This window comes from Brachycentrus maculatus, unplaced genomic scaffold (assembly GCF_059751285.1).
Source record: "Brachycentrus maculatus isolate JH-2025_06_01 unplaced genomic scaffold, ASM5975128v1 h1tg000203l, whole genome shotgun sequence".
NCBI classification, from domain to species: Eukaryota; Metazoa; Arthropoda; class Insecta; order Trichoptera; family Brachycentridae; genus Brachycentrus; species Brachycentrus maculatus.
In genome coordinates this window covers 326,534-348,377 of record NW_028280954.1, presented here as the reverse complement: position 1 = coordinate 348,377, position 21,844 = coordinate 326,534, and the positions used below count along the sequence as shown (strand labels likewise).

The 21,844-nt window shown below is 35.0% G+C and overlaps 1 protein-coding gene across 4 annotated transcripts in view; it reads right to left on the bottom strand.

Annotated features, from left to right (window-relative positions):
* snu (ABC-type transporter snustorr) overlaps nucleotides 1–21,844 on the bottom strand; it is a 133,202-nt gene that overhangs the window by 11,083 nt on the left and 100,275 nt on the right. For all 4 annotated transcript variants that reach the window (XM_088263759.1, XM_088263760.1, XM_088263758.1 and 1 more), the window contains 3 exons: nucleotides 12,090–12,208; nucleotides 6,577–6,772; nucleotides 585–786 (listed from right to left, as the gene is read on the bottom strand). In XM_088263759.1, the coding sequence (XP_088119885.1) occupies nucleotides 585–786; nucleotides 6,577–6,772; nucleotides 12,090–12,208 (517 nt within the window). The remainder of the gene's footprint in view (nucleotides 1–584; nucleotides 787–6,576; nucleotides 6,773–12,089; nucleotides 12,209–21,844) is intronic.

Sequence of the window (21,844 nt, the reverse complement as noted above, 5' to 3'; positions counted from 1 at the left end):
AAATTAAGAAAAATATAAATTAAATTATCCGAGCTACATTAATTAAATCATATTAAAATGTGAACAGTAAAAATTATTGTTACCTTAAATGTATCTATGAAATGGGGATCAAAGACATAAAATGAATTAATCTTATATTCTAAGGAGAGTGTAAGGTAATTAATTTTACAATTGGACACCCTGAAGGGATGATGGTACTGTACGGACAGGGAAACTCTCGGCATGGACCTGCTTGGCCTCCTCAATGCAGTGCATAGTTAGGATGATGAGAATGAGTTTTTGAGTGGTATTACACAAAGTGAACTATAAATGATAAGGAGAGTGTTAGATAAAGATGCTATACAGCCGGGGTAACTTTAGGCATGCGCCTGCTTGGCTTCCTCGATGCAGTACATAGTTAGAATGATAGAATGAGTTTTTGAGTGGTATTACACAAATTGAACCATAAATGATAAGGAGAATGTAAGATTGATTCATTTGATGCTATGCAGATGGGGTAACTTACAATTGGCATTACACAAACTATGAATGAGAAGGACAGTGTTAGATTGAGATGCTATGCAGCCGGGGTAGGGGTAACTCACGGCATGCGCCTGCCTGGCCTCCTCGATGTAGTGCGTGGTGAGGATGACGGTCTTGTTGCCGTCCCGCGTGATCTGCACCAGGTGGTTCCAGATGGACTGGCGCAGCAGCGGGTCCACGCCCACCGTGGGCTCGTCCAGGATCAGCAGCTCCGGGTCGTGCATGAGGGCCACGGCGAAGGACACGCGACGCTGTTGCCCACCACTGCAAACCGAGAAGAAGGACTTTTGAAAAGTGAACAATTCTAATGTATAAATATGTCCAAACAATCCATGGTGCTACAGAAAGATAACATGATTAGAAGGCATGACACAAGTGACATTGTACATATATCTCATTATGCTATACACGCTGACAGCGTAGAGAGAGTACAACACAAGTTCCTTAGATACATTAATTTTAAACTAAATATACCCATTGTTGAGTTAGATTATAATTGCATAATGAAGCGGCTAAATTTAATAAATCTTAGTGATAGAAGGGTAATTACTAATTTGGTCCTGTTATATAAAAATCTTAACAATTTCTTGGACAGCCCTGATCTCCTAAATCAAATAAAGCTTAGCGTGCGTCAAAGAGGTGCATGAATATAGACAAAAATCTATATTCGCAGTATTTTTACATAATGGAAAATATGCCATGCTCTCTCCGATTCCGCGGTTTCACATGTTAGCCAACGCTTTTGAAAGTATAGATTTATTTAATATATTGTTATCCACCTTGAAGTCTGTACTTTCTCAGCATTTCTTCTCCATGTTATAATGGATAAATTTAAACGTTGTGTTTCACTCTGTCACGCTGCTCGCTGATAGTGTGTGAAGGAGATGTGTATTTACCAGTGCTTACTATTTGTTATTTTATTATTATTTTATGTTTAAGACTTTTTGTTTCTCTATAAGTGTATTTTTATATTAGATATTGTATATTGTATTATGTATTATGTTAAAGGTATTAGCCGTTCAATAAATAAATATGATAGAAGGACCTACAACCTGAGGACAAAAAGAGGTGGCCCACGGGATGAAGCGAAGAAGATGAAATATGTCTAAATCAGTTCCTGTCTATAAACTCTTGATTACAAGTCTAAGTTTCTCCACTAAAGAGTAATTTTTACAATTAAAATGTAACTTTGTTTAAAAATCACTATAAATATTTTATTATACCTTAATTATAACTTTACTTGAGATCTACCCAAGCTCCTTTGCATAGCCGTCATAATATTTTGAATTTTGTTTAGTAGATAGTGTTTTAGTATTAATCAGTCTTGACCAAATAATAGAGGGGACGATCGAGGGAATAAACGCCAGAGGACGCCCACACCCCGAATACCTAAGCGATTTATACGAAGACATGGGCTGCTCGACGTATGAGGAGCTGAAGAGGACTTCCGAAAATAGGTGAGAATGGCGAAAGAGATGTCATCTGTTTCGCAATCCGCAGAATTGACACCAGAGAGAGAGAGAGTCTTGATAAAGAAGCGGTTAGCTTCGAAACCAAAATAGACATTATAATTAAATTAAAATAAAATATTTATAGTGACTTTAAAACAAACATGTACATTACATTTCAATCATAAAATGGAAAATCACAAAGTTAGTTCTTCAAATATAAATTATAGTTATTTTTACATTATTGACATCTTGACAATATTGTAAACCAGGCAATCGCCATGGATCTTCCTCGAAAGACATCTAGAGGAAGACCAACGAATTCATGGATGCTGCAGAATGATAACATGATTCCAAGGCATGGCGTAGGTGACGTTGTACATTCTTAAAGGAACTACAATATGAGGAAGAGGAGAGCTGACCCAACAATTACAATTCAGTGTGCCCTGCACTCTGTTCCCAGCATCCACTATACTTTCTAAATCTTAATCAATCTTTCCATCTCAAGAAAACATACTTCCTACTATTTTTAAAAATATATATTAATTTCATTTTTTATTATCATCTTTTACATTATTTTTCGACATCTCAACATAAATGAAGAAGAATATGGAAGTCTGGACATTTAAAGGGCTCACGACCGTCTTAGGCTTTGTTAAGTGATACACACACGTGTAACATTTACCAATTCTACCCATGACAAACACACGAATCAAATTTTCGAAACTTCTAAATATATTGATCAAACTCGTAACACAATATGCGCTAGTTAACAATACCCATCTATGGCGGGATGAGAAAAGCTTTTATTAAGCAGAGACTCTTTCCATTTGTATGTGAGGTCCTAATCCTGGATTCCTTGTTTGTGAACAAGAATACTTGTTAACAAATATGTACAAATAGTACATACTCAAAATGTTATTGTAAACTTGGAATTCTTTTTTTAATTAATGTTTTACTTAGTAAATACCACTATTTCTTAAAATCTACTGTGACACGTGTTTCGATGCATTCCGCATCATTTTCAAACACCGTAAAGTAAAACATTAATTAAAAATGGATAGATTTTACCACAAAGTGACTGCCGAATCAATTAATGAAATCTTGGAATTATTTTTAACCCTCATCCGCACCCGATGGTGCATAGGGAACTGCATCATATTAACGTAGTGTTATCTAGAGCGTTAACACATGGAGGAAAGGTGATCAGCCCTCCGTTTCAGGCACCAGTCCAGGGAAATTTTGAATAAATATTAGAGTGGTAAAATCACTTTTAATTTATTTGACCCCCCTCTAGAAATCGAACCCGGGACCTCCAGCATGGAAGCCGCGCGTGCTGAACAGGAAAATTTATATATACAATAATTACTTATATAATTTACAACATTTTGAGTGTGTCCAAATACCCATTATTGACAACCACACTACTCGAATTCTTGGAAGTTCTATATATATGAACCAATTTAGAAACCTTGTTCTTGAATCACTAGAACTTCACTAGAGACATCTATTGGTGAGATGTAAAGAAGTTTTTTACTAAGCAGAAACTCTTATATTAATAATAATAATAATAAAACCCTTATCCGCACCCCAATGGTGCATAGGGCACTGCTTCATATGAACACAGTGTTATCTTGATCGTTTACACACGAAGAAAAGGTGATCAGCCCTCCGCTTCAGGTACCAGTCCAGGGTAATATTGAATAAATATTACAGTGAAAAAAATCACTTATATTTATTTAACCCCCCTGGGAATCGAACCCGGGACCTCCAGAACGGTAGCCGAGCATGCTGACCATTACACTACAGAGGCGGACAGACTATATTAGAATTGGTTAATGTTACACGTATGTAAAGCGATCACTTAAACCAGCCTATGACGGTCATCAGCCCCGTAAATGCCCAGACTTCCATATTCTTCTTCATCTTTGATGAGATGTCAAAAAATAATATGACTTATATCATTCGTTAATAATAAAGATTGTATTTAAAAATTTGAATGCAAAGATCTATGTGGCGTGTTAGCGGTAGTGATTATCCGTGATCATATTGTATTTAAATTTTTTATTTTAAGGTTAAATTACAGTCGTATTCTTGTGAGATTTTTATTATCCATTTGCAAATATACATATCGCTCACTCCTTTCAAGAACGTCATAAATCAAAAAACTTGATTTTTCAGGAGAACGTTTTTTAAGTTTAAAAATATAATACAATATATTAAAAATAAATATCAAGCCACTTATAGAACTTTTTACTCTGCAATAGATCATTTAGTTGAAATCTGAAGGTTTTTTCTCCATTTGAAAAATACTAAGTATATATAAAAAAATAATTAAACAATACGTTTTCTTCAAAATGCAAAAACAACACTTACTACCCTGTAGCGGGTAAATATTAAGTTAAAAATATGCCACTTTTGCTGGGATATAGTACATTTTCTGGGCATTCCGAAAACATGCACAACTGAATATCGTCGATTTTTTATTTATGACGTTCTTGAAAGGAGTGAGCGATATGGTGTCGTACATAACGTGTCGTGTTGCAAGAGTTCAACCATTGTAAACACGATGAGACATTGTTTGTAATAATATTTATTTTACTTTGAATACCGACATTTGCATTATCCAAGTGTGAAGTATTAATATATGTCAAATTATAAGATAATCGTAAAACTAGGGGAGAGGTACCATTAAATGGACAATGTTTCGGAGGCGAAAATGCTTGAAGATTTTTAAAATTACTTACAACATTTTGAGTGTGATTGAACCATATATAAAGTGACTATACGTCCCGTTTTGAACGGGACCGTCCCGTTTTTAGATAGCCTGCCCCGTTGTCCCCAAGTGAAGTTTCAGGACGTCGAAATGTCCCGTTTTCAAAAAAAGAGCAACACAAGGTAACAATTTAAAAAAAAGTGGAAAAAAACGACGAGTTTGTAGAATAGCCGTTTCATATAACTTTGCTGAACAAATCCTAGCTTGATTTCGGTGCATATGGCTACAGTAGGTGGCTGGTGAGTCATGTGCAAAAACTAACTAATTTATATAAAGACCGCCGACTCTTTATATAAATAATAAAACAACAGAAGATTTTCATGTTTATATAATTAATTCTTCTTATTTTCTTTATCGAAATTCCTTTTCTTTTTATTAATACATAAAAAATACGTGTTTTATTGAAAACACATGCTATTACGTAAAAAATGGTAGATGTCCCGTTTTGAGGACAAAAATAAATGGTCAGTTTAACCATATATAGTGTGGTTGTCAATGATGGGTAGAATTGGGGAATGTTACACGTATGTTAAGTGATCGCTTAACGAAGCATACAACGGTTGTAAGCCCTGTAAATAAGCAGACTTCCATATTCTTCTTCATATATCGCTCACTCTAGAACGTCATAAATCAAAAATCGTCAATTTTCACTTGTGCATATGAAAATATGCACAACTGAGAATTGACGATTTTTGATTCCGAAAGGAATGCCCAGAAAATGTACTATATCCCAGCAAAAGCGGCATATTTTTAACACAATATTTACCCGCTACAGGGCAGAAAGTATTGTTCTTGCGTTTTGAACAAAAGGTATTGTTTTTTTTAAATACACCTACTAAATGTTTTTCAAATGGAGAAAAAACCTTCAGGTTTTTACCTCAAAAGATATGTTGCACAGTAAAAAGTTCAATAAGTGGCTTGATATTTATTTTTAATACATTGTATTATATTTTTAAACTTTATAAACGATCTCCTGAAAAATCAAGTTTTTTGATTTATGACGTTCTTAAAAGGAGTGAGCGATATGTAGAAATATCAAAAAGAAGTAAAAACCCATATTTGTGAACAATTGTTTGGACACACTCAAAATGTTGTGAAAAGGGTGTCTAGTCAACACTAAGTTCACGCTTTTGTATATGGAATACACGCCCCTGACTATCATCATGTATTTGGACACAATCAAAATGTCGTGAAAAGGGTGCCCACTCAGCATATATTGAAAGCTGTCCCACCGCATTCCCAGATCTGATACAGAAGCATCTAGGCTTCCTGACAAATCTTCTCTTGCAAAACAATTTTAAAAAATTAAGTTGCGCAATTTATTGAAAATGTGAAACAAAACAAAATTGTATCCCGATTTTACTGAAATTTCATTTAAAATCGTTCAATATCCCTGTCACTGCCAATAAAAATAAATACAAGTTTGTAAATCCACCACCAAATTTTCTAGAAGTACCCCAGTCCGCCACCGTAGTGTAATGGTCAGCACGCTCGGCTACCGTTCTGGAGGCCCCGGGTTCGATATCCAGAGGGGGGTCTAATAAATGAAAGTGATTTTTACATTTTAATATTTATTCAACATTACCCTGGACTGGTACCTGAAGTGGAGGGCTGATCGCCTTTCCTTCGTGTGTTAATGATCAAGATAACACTGCGTTTATATGATGCAGTGCCCTATGCACCACTGGGGTGCGGACAAGGGTTCGAACGAACCCCAGTGTAGGCAGTGAAAGGGAAAGTTGAAGGAAGTAAGTTGACACTATCATCAAGTATTTGGACACACTAACGAATGTTGCGATTAGTTTCCGGTTATGTTTGTTGTTGACCTACCTGAGGTTCTTGACGAGCCTGTTCTGGCTGGGCAGGTCCAGGAAGTTGAGCAGGAACTGCAGCCGGTCGCCGATTTCCCTCGTCTCCATGCCGAAGATCCAGCCGAAGTACATCATCGTCTCCTTGATGCTGAACTCCCCGTACAGGGCGATCTCCTGCGGCATGTACCCGACCCGTCTTCCGGGTACTCCAGATCCTGAGAAATGGATAAATTGCAGGCGATGTAACTCGTGTAACGATGTAACCGTCGAGTTGGCAGCGCTGACGGAACGCGTAACGACGAATGAGAACGGAGATTGCCGAGCGAAACCAGCGCTGGAACGGCCCGAGCTCAAACGCGTTGAGAGCCACCTAGTGCGTTGAAATCATCGGACGTTTTTATTGCGACTTTCATTTTGCTTCTTTAGAGTATAAATTACTTTGTAATAATCGGATTTCAGTGTAATAGCACTTATATGAATAAAAGGACTAACTATGAGTGAAGTTAAAAGTTTTGTCCGCCTTAATTGAGTAAAGTTAAAAGTGTGTAGTGTAATGGTCAGCACGCTCGGCTACCGTTCTGGAGGTCCCGGGTTCGATTCCCAGGGGGGGTCAAATAAATATAAGTGATTTTTTCACTGTAATATTAATCAATATTACCCTAGACTGGTTCCTGAAGCGGGGGGCTGATCACCTTTCCTTCATGTGTAAACGATCGAGATAAAACTGCGTTTATATGAAGCAGTGCCCTATGCACCATTGGGGTGCGGATAAGGGTTTTATTATTATTATGTGAGTAAATCATTCTTTGAATTTCATTCTGGCATTTCCTCATTGTAAAAACGTGATCCCTTAGCGTGATCACGAAACACGGCAACATGTCGCCATCACCAAAAAATAGTAATACACTATAAGTGGTGACCCTAACATTGCAATCCGCTATAAGTGGCTGCCATAAAATAATCTAGAAATTTATAGAAATGACCAATTAACCGTCATATCACTTTCTCGCAGGGGTGGGCAGAGAGAAAAGAACCCCCACACCAATCAGCATTTGAGAACAATCTTCACATCTTCCATATTCAAGCGTGAAAATGAAGATGCTTTCATCTTTTTATAGCTTAATACTATTATCTCCAATTACAGGAGTTATCTTCATATTATTATGATGAGATGTCAAAAATAATATGAAGATAACTCCTGTAATTGGATATAATCCAGGTTTTGTGAACAAGTTTGGACACACTCAAAATGTTGTAAATAAATTACCTGGTCAAATTACAAGCTTAAATAATAAAAATGAAAATGATATTTTCTGGCGTTTCTCATGTGTGTGATTAAAATCCAGGATTCGGACCTCACATACTAATATAAGAGTTTCTGCTTAATAAAAAGCTTCTTTACGTCTCACCAATAGATGTCTCCGGTGAAGTTCTAGTGATTCAAGAATAATATTTCAAAAATTGGTTCATATATATAGAACTTCCAAGAATTTGAGTAGTGTGGTTGTCAATAATGGGTAGAATTGGTGAATGTTACACGCGCGTAAAGTGATTACTTAAACCAGCCTATGACGGTCATCAGCCCCGTAAATGCCCAGACTTCCAAATTCTCCTTCATCTTTGATGAGATGTCAAAAAATAATATGAAAATAACTCCTGTAATTGGAGATAATCCAGATTTTGTGAACAAGTATTTGGACTCACTCAAAATATTGAATTATTGTAAATTGCAATCCCTTTATAAACGCATCTTCTGAGGAGAAACAAGTGGAGATTTGGAGCGCACCATAATTTGTACAATAACATCTCTCCGCGAGGTATCAAGTCTCGATGTTGATGGGATGTTTTTCTTTGCGCGACATTTATTCATCGTACCTTGTATCCAACAAGTCATAGTATCAAGGTATCCAAACGATATAATTAAATCAATGGTCGATTGGATTACAATCAACTCGTGGCAAGAGCACACCGACTTATCCTTGGAACGGCACTAGAATATCGCTTCTCGGCGGAAGATGACAATTAGCCAAAGGTGACCAGAGTTAATGGCTTAAGCGACCCTATACAGAGCTAATGGCTGCACATAGCACCGGTAATGACGTGAGGACAATGAAGAGCGACAATAGCGAGAATGGAAATATGTGTAATTGTTTAAACATAACCTCCTATTAGATACCTCTAGCGATAATCCAGCACGGGTCACGGCTCTGAGCTGTCAATTTATTAATTATAGCATTCAATTTATTAATCTCCTCACGCTCTAAGAGTGTCAGAAATGAAAACTTCAAGGAGCATATCTGGCAAAAATCTACGAGATAGAATAAGGAACACCAGGATAAGAGAAATATCCAAGATTAAAAGTGTCGTTAGGTGGGGAAGGCAACGAAGGATACAATGGTATGCGCGTGTGAGGGGAATGGAACCATCCAGACTCCCCTACATAGACTCTAAGGAGCATATCTGGCAAAAGTCTATGAGATATATTGAAAGCTGTCCCACCGCATGCCCAGATCTGATACAGAAGCATCTAGGCTACCCGACAGATCTGCTCTTGCAAAGCAATTTTTTTTAACCAAGTTGCGAAATTTATTGCTAATGTGAAACAACATAAAATTGTATCCCGATTTAAATGCCTTTAATATACCTGTCACCGCCAATCTAAATAAAGACAAGTTTGTAAATCCGTCACCAAATTTTCTAGAAGTACCCCGGTGTAGGCAGTGAAAGGGATTAGTATTTAGTTCAATTAGTCAGCTAGATCCGATTCCGACCCGACGTTGGCCGGTACACAGACGCCCACAACCCCGACCAGCACAGCAGACTCTACGAGACAAAATAAGGAACACCAGGATAAGAGAAATATGAAAGATTGAAAGTGTCGTTAGGTGGGGAAGGCAACGCAGGATACAATGGTATGCGCGTGTGAGGAGAATGGAACCATCCAGACTCCCCTACATAGACTCTAAGGAGCATATCTGGTCAGAGTCTACGAGATAGAATAAGGAATACCAGGATGAGAGAAATATTTGAGATTGAAGATGTCGTTAGGTGGTGAAGGCAACGAAGAAAACAATAGTATGCGAATGTGAGGAAAGTATAACCATCTAGACTGCCCTAAATTGCACCACTCGGCCAATTCCAAGCAAGACGAGATGAATATCTTATAATTTTTGTCAATTAAATAAGGTTGTCAATTAAACTTTTAATCGAAAGTCTATCCGTAAATATAATCATTAAGATTTTTTACACGACTTAATAACGATTATCAACTAATTTACCTTGTAACATTTCATAGATAATGATTGCACACGCTGCTACAAATCAATTATAACTATTCAAATATCGGATCTGTATACTCTCGTACGAGCAGTGTTTTCCAACCTTGTCTAAATTCCACGCATTTGAAATGACAAATCATTTAACTCATTTAAAAAAATAATTATAATAAAAATAAATTGTATAACATAAATAATAAGTGTAGGTCCCACTCCAAACACAAGAGCTCAGTCTCTTTATTGGAGAAAACTGCGTTATTAATTTTAATATTGTAAGTAGAAATGTCTAGAAAAGGAGTTGAAATTATTTTTTTTAAAAACTTTTGTAACCATATTAAATAATGATAAAAAAATACAAATTTTAACATTTTCCCTAAAAAACATAAAATTAACATTTTGATACATCAACAAAGATGAAGTGAATATGGAAGTATGCGAATTTACAGGACCTGTCATAGACTGGTTAGGTGATCACTTAACATAAGTGTAACAGTCACCATTCTACCCATGATTGACAACTTTGTATATGTTTTTATTTGAATTACCTAACGTTCACGTTACTCTGAAATCTAGCTACGGCTTATGCAACACCGCTTATCATGACCCTACTCAAGCTTCAACTTTTTAAGTTTCATAGCCTAGGCCTACTCGTGAAGGGATTAACACTTGATGTTTAAAACATGATTGACAATCACACTACTCGAAGTCTATATATGATCCATCTTATGACATTCCGTGATAGAATTCACAACGGCCATCTATGGTTGGATTAAGGAAACTTCTGTTCCAGGAAACATCCGAACATCCAGGAAACATCCGAACCCGGATTATTTTACATACAGGGAAGCGCCTGAAAACTTGATTTTGATTTTTTATGGTGTTTATACAGAGTGTAGTACACCCATAATATCTTATTGGATATTGATTTGTTCATGTGTCTGAAGGAGTTTTCAGAAGCGAGATTCTTCTACACCTTTCGCAATAGTATTCTTGCTTATTTTGTATTTTTGTTAATGTAAACGATTTAAATTTAAGTTCGTAATGTGTATATTAACTAATAATAATATAAAACCCTTATCCGCACCCAAATGGTGCATAGGGCACTGCCATATAAACGCAGTGTTATCTTGATCATTTATACATGAAGGAAAGGTGATCAGCCTTCCGCTTCAGGTACCAGTCCATGGTAATTTTGAATAAATATTTCAGTGAAAAAATCACTAATATTTATTTTACCCCCCTTGGGAATCTAACCCGGAACCTCCAGAACGGGAACCGAGCGTGCTGACCATTACACTACGGAGGCGGACAAACTAAAGGAGGCGGATATTAACTAAAGATAAATAAATATATTGAAATTGAAACTGGCTGCAAGAAACAACTGACAAAAATAGAAGGATATGGAAGAGGCCTATATCCAGCAGTGGAAGACAGAAGCCTAAAGAAGAAGAGGAAGAAAGAATGGACCGCAGCTCACATGTTGAGAGACGCTGTGTGGATGATAAAATTGATTTACACGCATATTACTTTAGTGTAAAGTTCGGTACTCAGAAATTATTATAAGAGTGCAAAGGTATACATACATTGTACTACATATTATATATTGATCGTGTAGAATTAGCATATTTGCGCTGTTAGACTTGCAGATATATTACAAGTATCAAAGGTTTAAATTTGCAAAGAAAACCTTCTAAAAGAAAAAAAAAGAAAAAATTGACCATAAATAAACCTTCTTCTATTCTCAATATTATTAATATTTAAAGCATTTACTTTGTGGTGGTTTGGTTTGTGGGAGTGGAACGTATGAGTGAGAAAAGGTCGGTTAAACAAATTTATGAAGTATATTTTCGGCTTTGCAAATTGTATTTTGTCAGCATCGGTTATTGAATGTGCGTTGTAGAAAGTTTTCTTTCAAAGAGTGTGCACGCTTCTGGAAATGCAGGTACAGGCAGCGGCTCCTTTTCATCAATATCGACCTCTCCTGCTATCGGTTACACAAGCTTTCGATAGTGTCTATCCCATACGTTGCCGTTGAATGTAAGAAAATTGAAAAAAATGTAAAAAAACAGATAAAATGTATCAAATATGCAGCTTTATTCGAACGATAAATGCGGTAAATGGAGATAGAGAAACGATCGATGCGGTTTAGTTTAGTATGAAATTAATTCGGGATAGAAGAAATAAATGACACATCCGGGAAAACGATTATTCGAGGAACGATAGATAGAGGTTTCACTGTAATTGAATAACTTGTTACCCTTCGTTCCTGGCTTCCCTCCCAGCACCCATATCTCCCCCTGGTCGAGTCTCCTCCTCCCCACTATGCACGACAGAAGGGTAGTTTTGCCGCACCCTGAAGCTCCGAGGAGGCCATATCTGAAAGGAAATATAATATTTATATATATATTACAATGTATTAAAAATAAATATCAAGCCACTTATTGAACTTTTTACTGTGCAACACAACTTTTTAGGCAAAACCTGAAGGTTTTTTCTCCATTTGGAAAAAATTTAGAATATTTAAAAAAAAAACAATTAAACAATACCTTTGCATCAAAATGCAAAAACAACATTTTCTGCCCTGTAGCGGGTAAATATTAAGTTAAAGATATGCCGCTTTTGCTGGGATATGGTACATTGTCTGGGCATTCCGAAAACATGTACAACTGAAAATTGACGATTTTTGATACACGACGTTGTTGAAAGGAGTGAGCGAAATGAGCTATATGGATTTAAGATATTTAACTCTTTTATAAAATATAATAAAATGTCCAATTTGTTTTGCAAAACGTCCAATTCGATTTGTTTGGTGTTCAATTTGGTTTGTTAAACGTCTCATTTAATGTGAAAACCCTGTATTAAAATAATGTATTTTTTAAAGTAGTATCGATCGATACTATAATATTTCTTCAAGTATTTATTTAATAGTACTCCCTTGATATTTTTCTTTATGAAATTGGCCTATATTTTAATGGGAAAATATCGAAGACGATTTATCGATTGGAAACTAGCCCACTGTGAATTAAAAGACAGGTCTCTCCATCCATCATATACCTTCGTTACTTTAAAGCCCTTTTGACCTTTTAAAATGCCAAGTCAGTGTGAACTATAAACCTCAATTCCATTTCATGGAGGATACTTTCACTTTACTACAAATAACTGTTTCTCCAAAATTTTGTCACTATTTCTTACTTCACTGTAGATACTGTTTTGCTTGAATTTCTAAATCTATGACAAATGTTATTTACAATAAATTTAATTCTTAGGTATCACAAAAAAGCCAGGAAAATTGGTTACTATTTTAGAGCTGTTCTCATATATGTATATTTGTCATTTATTGTACACTTATGAACTTTAAATTATATTATTTTTTGACGTCTCAACAAAGATGAAGATAATTTGGAAGTCTGGGCATTTACAGGGCTTACGACCGTCACATCCTGTCACCTTAAGTGATCATTCTTAACACACGTGTAACATTTACCAATTCTACCGATTGACGACCACACTACTCAAATTCTTGGAACTTCTAAATATAATGTTCAAATTCGAAACATTGTGCTTGATTTCACTAGAGTTTTACTAGAGACATCTATAGTGGGATGAGAGGAGATTTTTATTAAGCAGAAACTCTTTCATTTGTATGTATGTGAGGTCCGAATCCTGGGTTATATTCGCATACTTAAGAAACACTAGAAAACATCCTTTATTTTTTTAGCCTATAATTTTACCATTTAATTTATTTATAATATTTTTAGTGTTTCCAAATACTTGTTCACAAATCTGGATTATCTCCAATTAGTAGTTCTTGGAGATAGTATAGATTTGAGAACAAGTATTTGGACACAACCAAAATGTTATGTACCATATTAGTTGATAATACAGTGGCATATTTATACAATTCCCAAAAAATAAATGTCAGTACCTACCTACTTATTTTTTGCTCATAGTAATTATTCGGCGACGTAGTCTAGCTGGTTTTTGCGGTCAGTACCTACTTCAGATTTTTTTAAAGGCATTATGTCTCTTTCTTTGTGCATATACCGTTTTGACGTTTTTTAAATCACCAAAAATAATTCAATTAGAGAAAACGGTTGATGGATTTTCGTAAGCGCTTCAAATAGTAGAAGCAACTTTAATTTGGGAATATAAACATTGATATCTCAACATAGAAAAAGAAGTTTATTGAATCACAACATTTTGGTGTGTCAAAAAGTTTGTTAACAAATCTGGACGTTTCCAATTAGAGTTATTTTTACAATTTCATTAATTGATTCGGCAGTCACTTAATAAGTCCCTTTTTTATTTAAGTTTTACTCGATGATGTCTGTCACATAAATATAAATAATTCACTCATTTATTTACTGAAATCAGTTAAAGCAAATAAAAACCTATCAGCGGAAGCTAAACTGGCAGTACACAACGGAGTCCTGGTTCGACTGCATTCAGTCTACTTTCATCCTTACAAAAGAAGGATGAAAGTGGACCGAACGCAGTCGAAATGCGATCTCTCAGAAGAATGCGTGACAAAACGATGTATGGAGGTTCGAATAGTGAAATAGGGAAGTAATGGAAAGCTGAGATAAGCATTATCGATAAAATTAAGAAATGTGTGTTGAGAGGGTTTGGACATGTAGAACGAACGAATGAATGAAAGAATAATAAAACAAATATTTGAGGCGTAGAAGAGGACCGAGAAAAACATGGCACGATCAGGTATACCATATACTTGAAAGTGGTCAGGTTAGGAGTCGTAATAATCGGCGGGTATGTATGAGGAGATGCATGAACGTGGAAGAGGCAAAGAGTGTTTGCAAAGAGTGGTGTGGCATTCTATTCTCTCTGCCTACCCCTGCGGGGAAGCGGCGTGATGGTTAATTAGTTAGTTAGTTAGGATCTAACCAGACATTAATAGAAGACAATTGAAATGGTATGATCATTTAGTGAACCGGGCAATCGCCATGGATCTTCCTCGAAAGGCATCTAGAAAAAGACCAAAGAATTCATGGATGCTGCAGAAAGACGACATGATTCCAAGGCATGACCTAGATGACGTTGTATATGATAGAAGGACCTACAACCTGAGAACGAGGAGAGCTGACCCCAACAGTCTACAAAGATGATAAGTTGGGATGAAGCCAGGAAGAAGAAGAAAATGCAATACCATGTACATACTATATATTGCTAATAACATACTCATTTATGAAGGATACATTCCAACGTAAATATTATATTGTTTGCTATGCTAGAGTAAGTATTACATTTGCTAGTGATGTACTCACGGAACGCCATGCGATTATCAATCACTTACCATAAGTTGTACTGACGAGAATACTAACAATCCAACATTATCTATTATTACCCAACACACACGAGGTGGAAATACTGTCCATTCGAGTGTCATGTGTGCGCAATCGCACATTTATGACATATCGAGTGTTTGTAGGGAAAACCTTACAATAACAACATTTTGAGTGTCCAAATACTTGTGTTGTTAATAAATTATCAAAAATGCTGTTAATAAATTATTTGGTCAAATTATAAGCTAAAATAATAAAATGAAAAGGAATTTTTCTGGTGTTTCTCATGTATGTGATTATAATCCAGGATTCGGACATCACATACAAATATAAGAGTTTCTGCCCAATAAAAAGCAAAAAGCTTCTTCGTCTCACTAATAGATGTCACTAGTGAAAATTATACTGATTCTTGTACAATGTTTCAAATCTGGATCATATATTTATAGAACTTCTAAGAATTTGAGTAAACATAATGGGTAAATCCACTCACGAGTAGGCATAGGCTATGAAACTTAAAAAGTTGAAGCCTGAGTAGGGTCATGATAAGCGGTGTTACATAAGCCGTAGCTAGATTTCAGAGTCACTCGGACGTTAGGTAATTTAAAAAGACATTGAGTAGTGTGGTTGTCAATCATGGGTTTAATTCGTGAATGTTACACGTGTGTAAAGTGATCACTTAAACTAGCCTATGACGGTCGTTAGCCCCGTAAATGCTCAGACTTCCATATTATTCTTCATCCATATTGAGATGTCAAAAAATTATATGATAAAAACTTATACTCGTATGGCTGGACCATATCTTTATCTACCGCTGAAATTCTTCATGTTCTGCTTGGTGTAGGCCTTGTGAACTGTTTTCAAGAGGGATTTTAGCCCATCTCTGTTATACTGTCAATCCATCTCTTTGATGGTATGCCGGTGAATCGTCTGCTTTTGGGTTGGCATTGCAGTGCAATGTGGGGGAGTCTGGATGGTTCCATTCTCCTCACATGCGCATATCCTTGTCTCCTTCGTTGCCTTCCCCACCTAACGACATCTTCCATCTCACATATTTCCCTTATCCTGGCGTTCCTTATTCTGTATCGTAGCAGACTCTTTCCAGATATGCTTCACAAAAACAGAGTGGTGTGGCGTTCTATTCTCTTTCCCTACCCTTGTGGGGAAGTTTTGTTCTGCTTCTTTTTCCATCTACGTTCGCCTTATAAATTTGTTTAACCGTCCTTTCCTCACTTATTCGTTCCACATGTCCAAACCATCTCAAAACACCTTTCTTAATTTTATCAATAATGCTTATCTCAAGCCTTGCATTTTTTCCTTATTTCACCATCTGAACATCTATCATTCATCGATTTGCTGTATATCCGTCTCAGAGATCGCTTTTCGACTGCATTTAGTCGACTTTCATCCTTCTTTTGCCAACTCCACGCTTAGCTTCTATACTTTAGGGTTGAACCAGGACTCCGTTGTGTACTACCAGTAAATGTCTGTGATATATCGCTCACTCCTATCAACAACGTCGTATATTAAAAACTTGATTATTCAGGAGATCATTTTTAAAGTTTAAAAATATAGTAAAATGTATTAAAATAAATATCAAGCCACTTATTGAACTTTTTTTCTGTGCAACAGATCTTTTTAAGTAAAGGAAGGAAGGTTCAAAGGGAAAAAAAACCTGAATTTGAAAATTTGAAAAATATTTAGTATATTTTAAAAAATAATAAAACAATACCTTTTCTTCAAAATGCAAAAACAACACTTTCTGTCCTGTAGCGGGTAAATATTAAGTTAAAAATATGCCTCTTTTGCTGGGATTTAGTACATTTTCTGGGCATTCCGATAACATGCACAACTGAAAATTGACGATTTTTGATTTATGACGTTGTTGAAAGGAGTGAGCGATATGTTTGATGAAGTTTCTTTATCTTTATTCTCTACAATACGTATTTGTGACATAAAAGACATAAGTTAAATGAATAAAAAAGTTGCATGTGTAATTAGTTAATGTATGCAAATATCGATGGAAAATTCTTGATCTAGCGTTCAATGGCGTCGTTATGACCCATTGCGTGCGTTTTATGTACAGTATAAAGTTTAACCATGAAAACACCATTGGGAAGTGTGTACATACAATACAAGCTGAGGTCGCGATGCAATTACAAACCTTAAGGTGGAAGTATATAGTATGTTTGCTAACGTATTCAAACACTACTCGACTAAGTCGGCTGTCAACATTCCATACTACGGACAGGTAAAAAATGATCTTCAAAACCTTATCCGCACCCCAATGGTGCATAGGGCACTGCATCATATAAACGCAGTGTTATCTTGATCGTCAACAAACGAAGGAAAGATGATCAGCCCTCCACTTCAGGTACCAGTCCAGGGTAATGTTGAATAAATATTAAAATGTAAAAATCACTTTTATTTATTAGACCCCCCCTCTGGGAATCGAACCCGAGGCCTCCAGAACGGTAGCCGAGCGTGCTGACCATTACACTACGGAGGCGGACTGGGGTACTTCTAGAAAATTTGTGGTGGATTTACAAACTTGTATTTATTTTTATTGGGATATTGAACGATTTTAAAATTTCAGTAAAGTCGGGATACAATTTTGTTTTGTTTTTTTATTTTCAATAAATTACGCAACTTAATTTTTTCAAATTGTTTTGCAAGAGCAGGTCTGTCAGGAAGCCTAGATGCTTCTGTATCAGATCTGGGAATGCGGTGGGACAGCTTTCAATATATGCTGAGTAGTACACATAAAGGAAAGAAAGAAAGAATTTATTTATTTTCCTATACCTTACTATTGATACCTGTTACAGCCAGGCTTCCACGAATGCGAGAACTCTTTATTTCATATTATTTATTGATTCGGCATTAACTTTGTACAATGACATGTTGATTTTTTTAAAATTAAACACTGGTAATAAACCAATTAGTGAGTTTAATTTTTATCATACGCGACTACTTTCGAAAACTTACAAATAATTTCATCTACAGGTGAAAATTAAAACTAACGAGCAAAAAATATTTGAAGGTATATATAGAGGTTGATAGGGTGATAAATATAGGGAAGGGAGGGTAGATTAAGGAACTTTGTAAAAGGAAACATAGATAATAATGGTGACGTATTTTGAAAGAGTACATGATTTATTAACGTTTTATCTGAATTTTATTTTTTATCTCTAAGGGATATTCTAGCTGACTATCTAAGCATTCGAATTTCAGCAGTTTCTAGTTGCCTAGATATAAATATTTTCTTTTAAATTACAAAAAAAATAAAAGCAATTTTATAGGATCAGGTACGCATGTTGATTTGATGGAACACACACGTGTTCGAATCCAACGTTGTCAAAAATTTAAAGAAATCGGTAAAAAAATCCCAAGAGCGACATACGGAGGCACTAAGAGATCCCTAGGATCTACAAAAAGAAGAAGAAGGTAAAAAATAATATTTAAGACTTTGAACAAACAAACAATTATTATTTATTAATTAAATAATACACGAGGACATAACAAAATACATGTGGAGCCGATAAACACTACTAAATTTGGAGTAATGTTCTTAAAATATATTGCCTATACCCAAATTAACCAGCTGCCTGACATACTTATATACAATAGAACGCATTCGGGAATCCAAAATAAATGATGTATGGAAAGATATATATATGTAGTGATTAGTCATATTTTCTTATTTTTTTTTACTTATAACCCTTATCCGCACCCAATGGTGCATAGGGCACTGCATCAAATTGACGCAGTGTTTTCTTGATCATTACTTACGTGAAGGCAAGGTGATCACTCTTGCACTTCTGAACCAGTCCTGGGCAATATTGCAGTGTAAAAATCACTAATATTTATTTTCACCCCCCTGGGAATCGAACCCGGGACCTCCAGCACGGTAGCTAAACACGCTGACCATCACACCACGAAGGCGGACAAAATCCTGTTTTACCATATGTCCTTAATCTTGTTTTTACCTTATGTTTTTTAAATATTCTCATTTGTTTATTTTAAATATGCTTCTTACCATATGTTTTTGTAATTTATTTATTTTAAATATGCTTCTTATGCCTATTTATTATACCTGTTTATTGTTTTTATATTTTGCCATGTATTAATAAGTAAGTAATAATAAAACCCTTACCGCACCCCAATGGTGCATAGGGCACTGCTTCATATAAACGCAGTGTTATCTCGATCGTTTACACATGAAGGAAAGGTGATCAGCCCTCCACTTCAGGTACCAGTCCAGTGTAATATTGAATAAATATTAGAGTGAAAAAATCACTTATATTTATTAAACCCCCCTGGGAATCGAACCCGGGACCTCCAGAACGGTAGCCGAGCATGCTCACCATTACACTACGGAGGCGGACATTTAGAAAAAATCTTTTTTGCAACTTTTTATTTGTGTTCCAGTCTTGTTAACCTTAATCCCATGTCCCAAAATGAGAAATAGAAATTAATCATCGGGAATATTTATATATATATATATATATATATATATATATATATATGACTCATGTATGCAATATGTTTTGAAAAATAAAAAAATAAAAAAATAAATTTTTGAATCATATGGATTATATTTTTTCGAAGTGATGACCCTGGAGTTTGAAGAACGGCGCCATATTTCATGTTGTTATTGCTTTGAACAACAAGACAATTTCTTAGTGACATCAACACGAAGATTCACCATTGTAGCAAGACGCTGATTTATGAAGCTGTACGGTTTTCTATTCACAACGAATAAACTTTGTCGCTAATTATAATTAACATTCAAACTCATGTGTAGAATTCTGAGAACGAAACATATAGACAAAAAAACAATCCACTCCTTAATTAGTATTCCCAAAAAAGATTGTTTTAAAAAAAAATAATAACTGATGTAAGCTTTTTCAATTTTTAAAATAACATAACGTCCGAGTGAGTCTGAGGTCTAGCTACGGGTTATGCAACACCGCTTATCATGTTTTTAATTTATAAGACCCAATATACGAAAAATTACAATGTGTTGTTCTTTAAATCCAGGTAACATTTCACTCACTCCTTTCAAGAACGTCATAAATCAAAAAACATGATTTTTCAGGAGAACGTTTTTATTTTAAAAGTTTAAAAATATAATACGATTTATCAAAAATAAATATCAAGCCACTTATTAAACTTTTTACTGTGCAACAGATCTTTTTAGGTAAAACCTGAAGGTTTTTTTCCATTTGAAAATATTTAGTAAATTTAAAAAAAAATAGTTAAACAATACCTTTTCTTCAAAATGCAAAAACAACACTTTCTGCCGTGTACCGGGTAAATATTAAGTTAAAAATATGCCTCTTTTGCTGGGATATAGTACATTTTCTGGGCATTCCGAAAACATGTACAACTGAAAATTGTCAATTTTTTATTTATGACGTTCTTGAAAGGAGTGAGCGATTTGACGTGATTAATTTTTTTCTTAAAACACCGTCTTTGTATTGAAAAAATTAGTTTTTCTTCGAAATAAATATACGGCTTTACAAAAAAAAGTTATTGAAAGGTTAGCAGTTAAAAAAAAAACAATTCAGTAAGCGACCGCCTGCGCGAGTAGCCAGACGTGATATAGGTATAGGACATTTATAAATAATATAAATTTAAAAAAATCAAATACAATTTAACACCTTACCTTTCAATAAATCTTTTCTTTTCAAAACCGAAGATTTATTTTTATTTATTTTTTCAATAAAAACGGTGCTTAAAACAAAAATTATATTATTAAAACATAAATGTAGAATTGTTTAATTGGCTTTATATCATTTTTTTTATATTCATTTAATATATTTACATTTTTATTTATAACATAATACATTTGAATCATTTATACATATGGAGAACTTTTATATTTCGATTCGCTGTGCCTCTCCATAAAAGAGACTGTGCTCTTGTGCTTGGAGAGGGACTTACACTCGTGGTTTAATGTTATATAATAAAAGATATAATAGGTTTGTTTTGTATATTTTTTCAAGATTTAAATGTATAGAGCTTTAATTTTTTTCTTAAGTATTTTTATATCATCTATTTTTTTTATTCGTCCGCCTCCGTAGTGTAATGGTCAGCACGCTCGGCTACCGTCCTGGAGGTCCCGGGTTCGATTCCCAGGAGGGGTAAAATAAATATGAGTGATTTTTTCACTGTAATATTTATTCAATATTACCCTGGACTGGTAATACCCTGGACTGAAGCGGAGGGCTGATCACCTTTCTTTCATGTGTAAACGATCAAGATAACACTTCGTTTATATGACGCAGTGCCCTATGCACCATTGGGGTGCGGATAAGGGTTTATTATTATTATTATTATTATTATTTTTTTTAAATGTTTGATTGCCAAATATTTGAAGTTTTGCTGAAATTCCTTGGTGTTGCATTTTGGAGCAGAAAAATCGTTTGAGAAACTCGATGATAAATATTTTGTTAAATTTAAATAGTTGTCACCTTTAGTATTTGAAAAATTGCGTTTTTTTTTTACAAATGGATTCTATATTTGGGACTTGAAATTTTTTAAATAATAATTTTGTTGGATAAATGTTTTTTTTTTCAAAATAACTTTAATTATGGTTTTCTGTACTATTTTCACTGAGTTCAGTATGTTGTTGTATGAGCCTCCCCATGCAATCATGAAAATTAATGTAACTATTTTTTTATTATAAACATTTTTAAATGTAAAGTTGTAC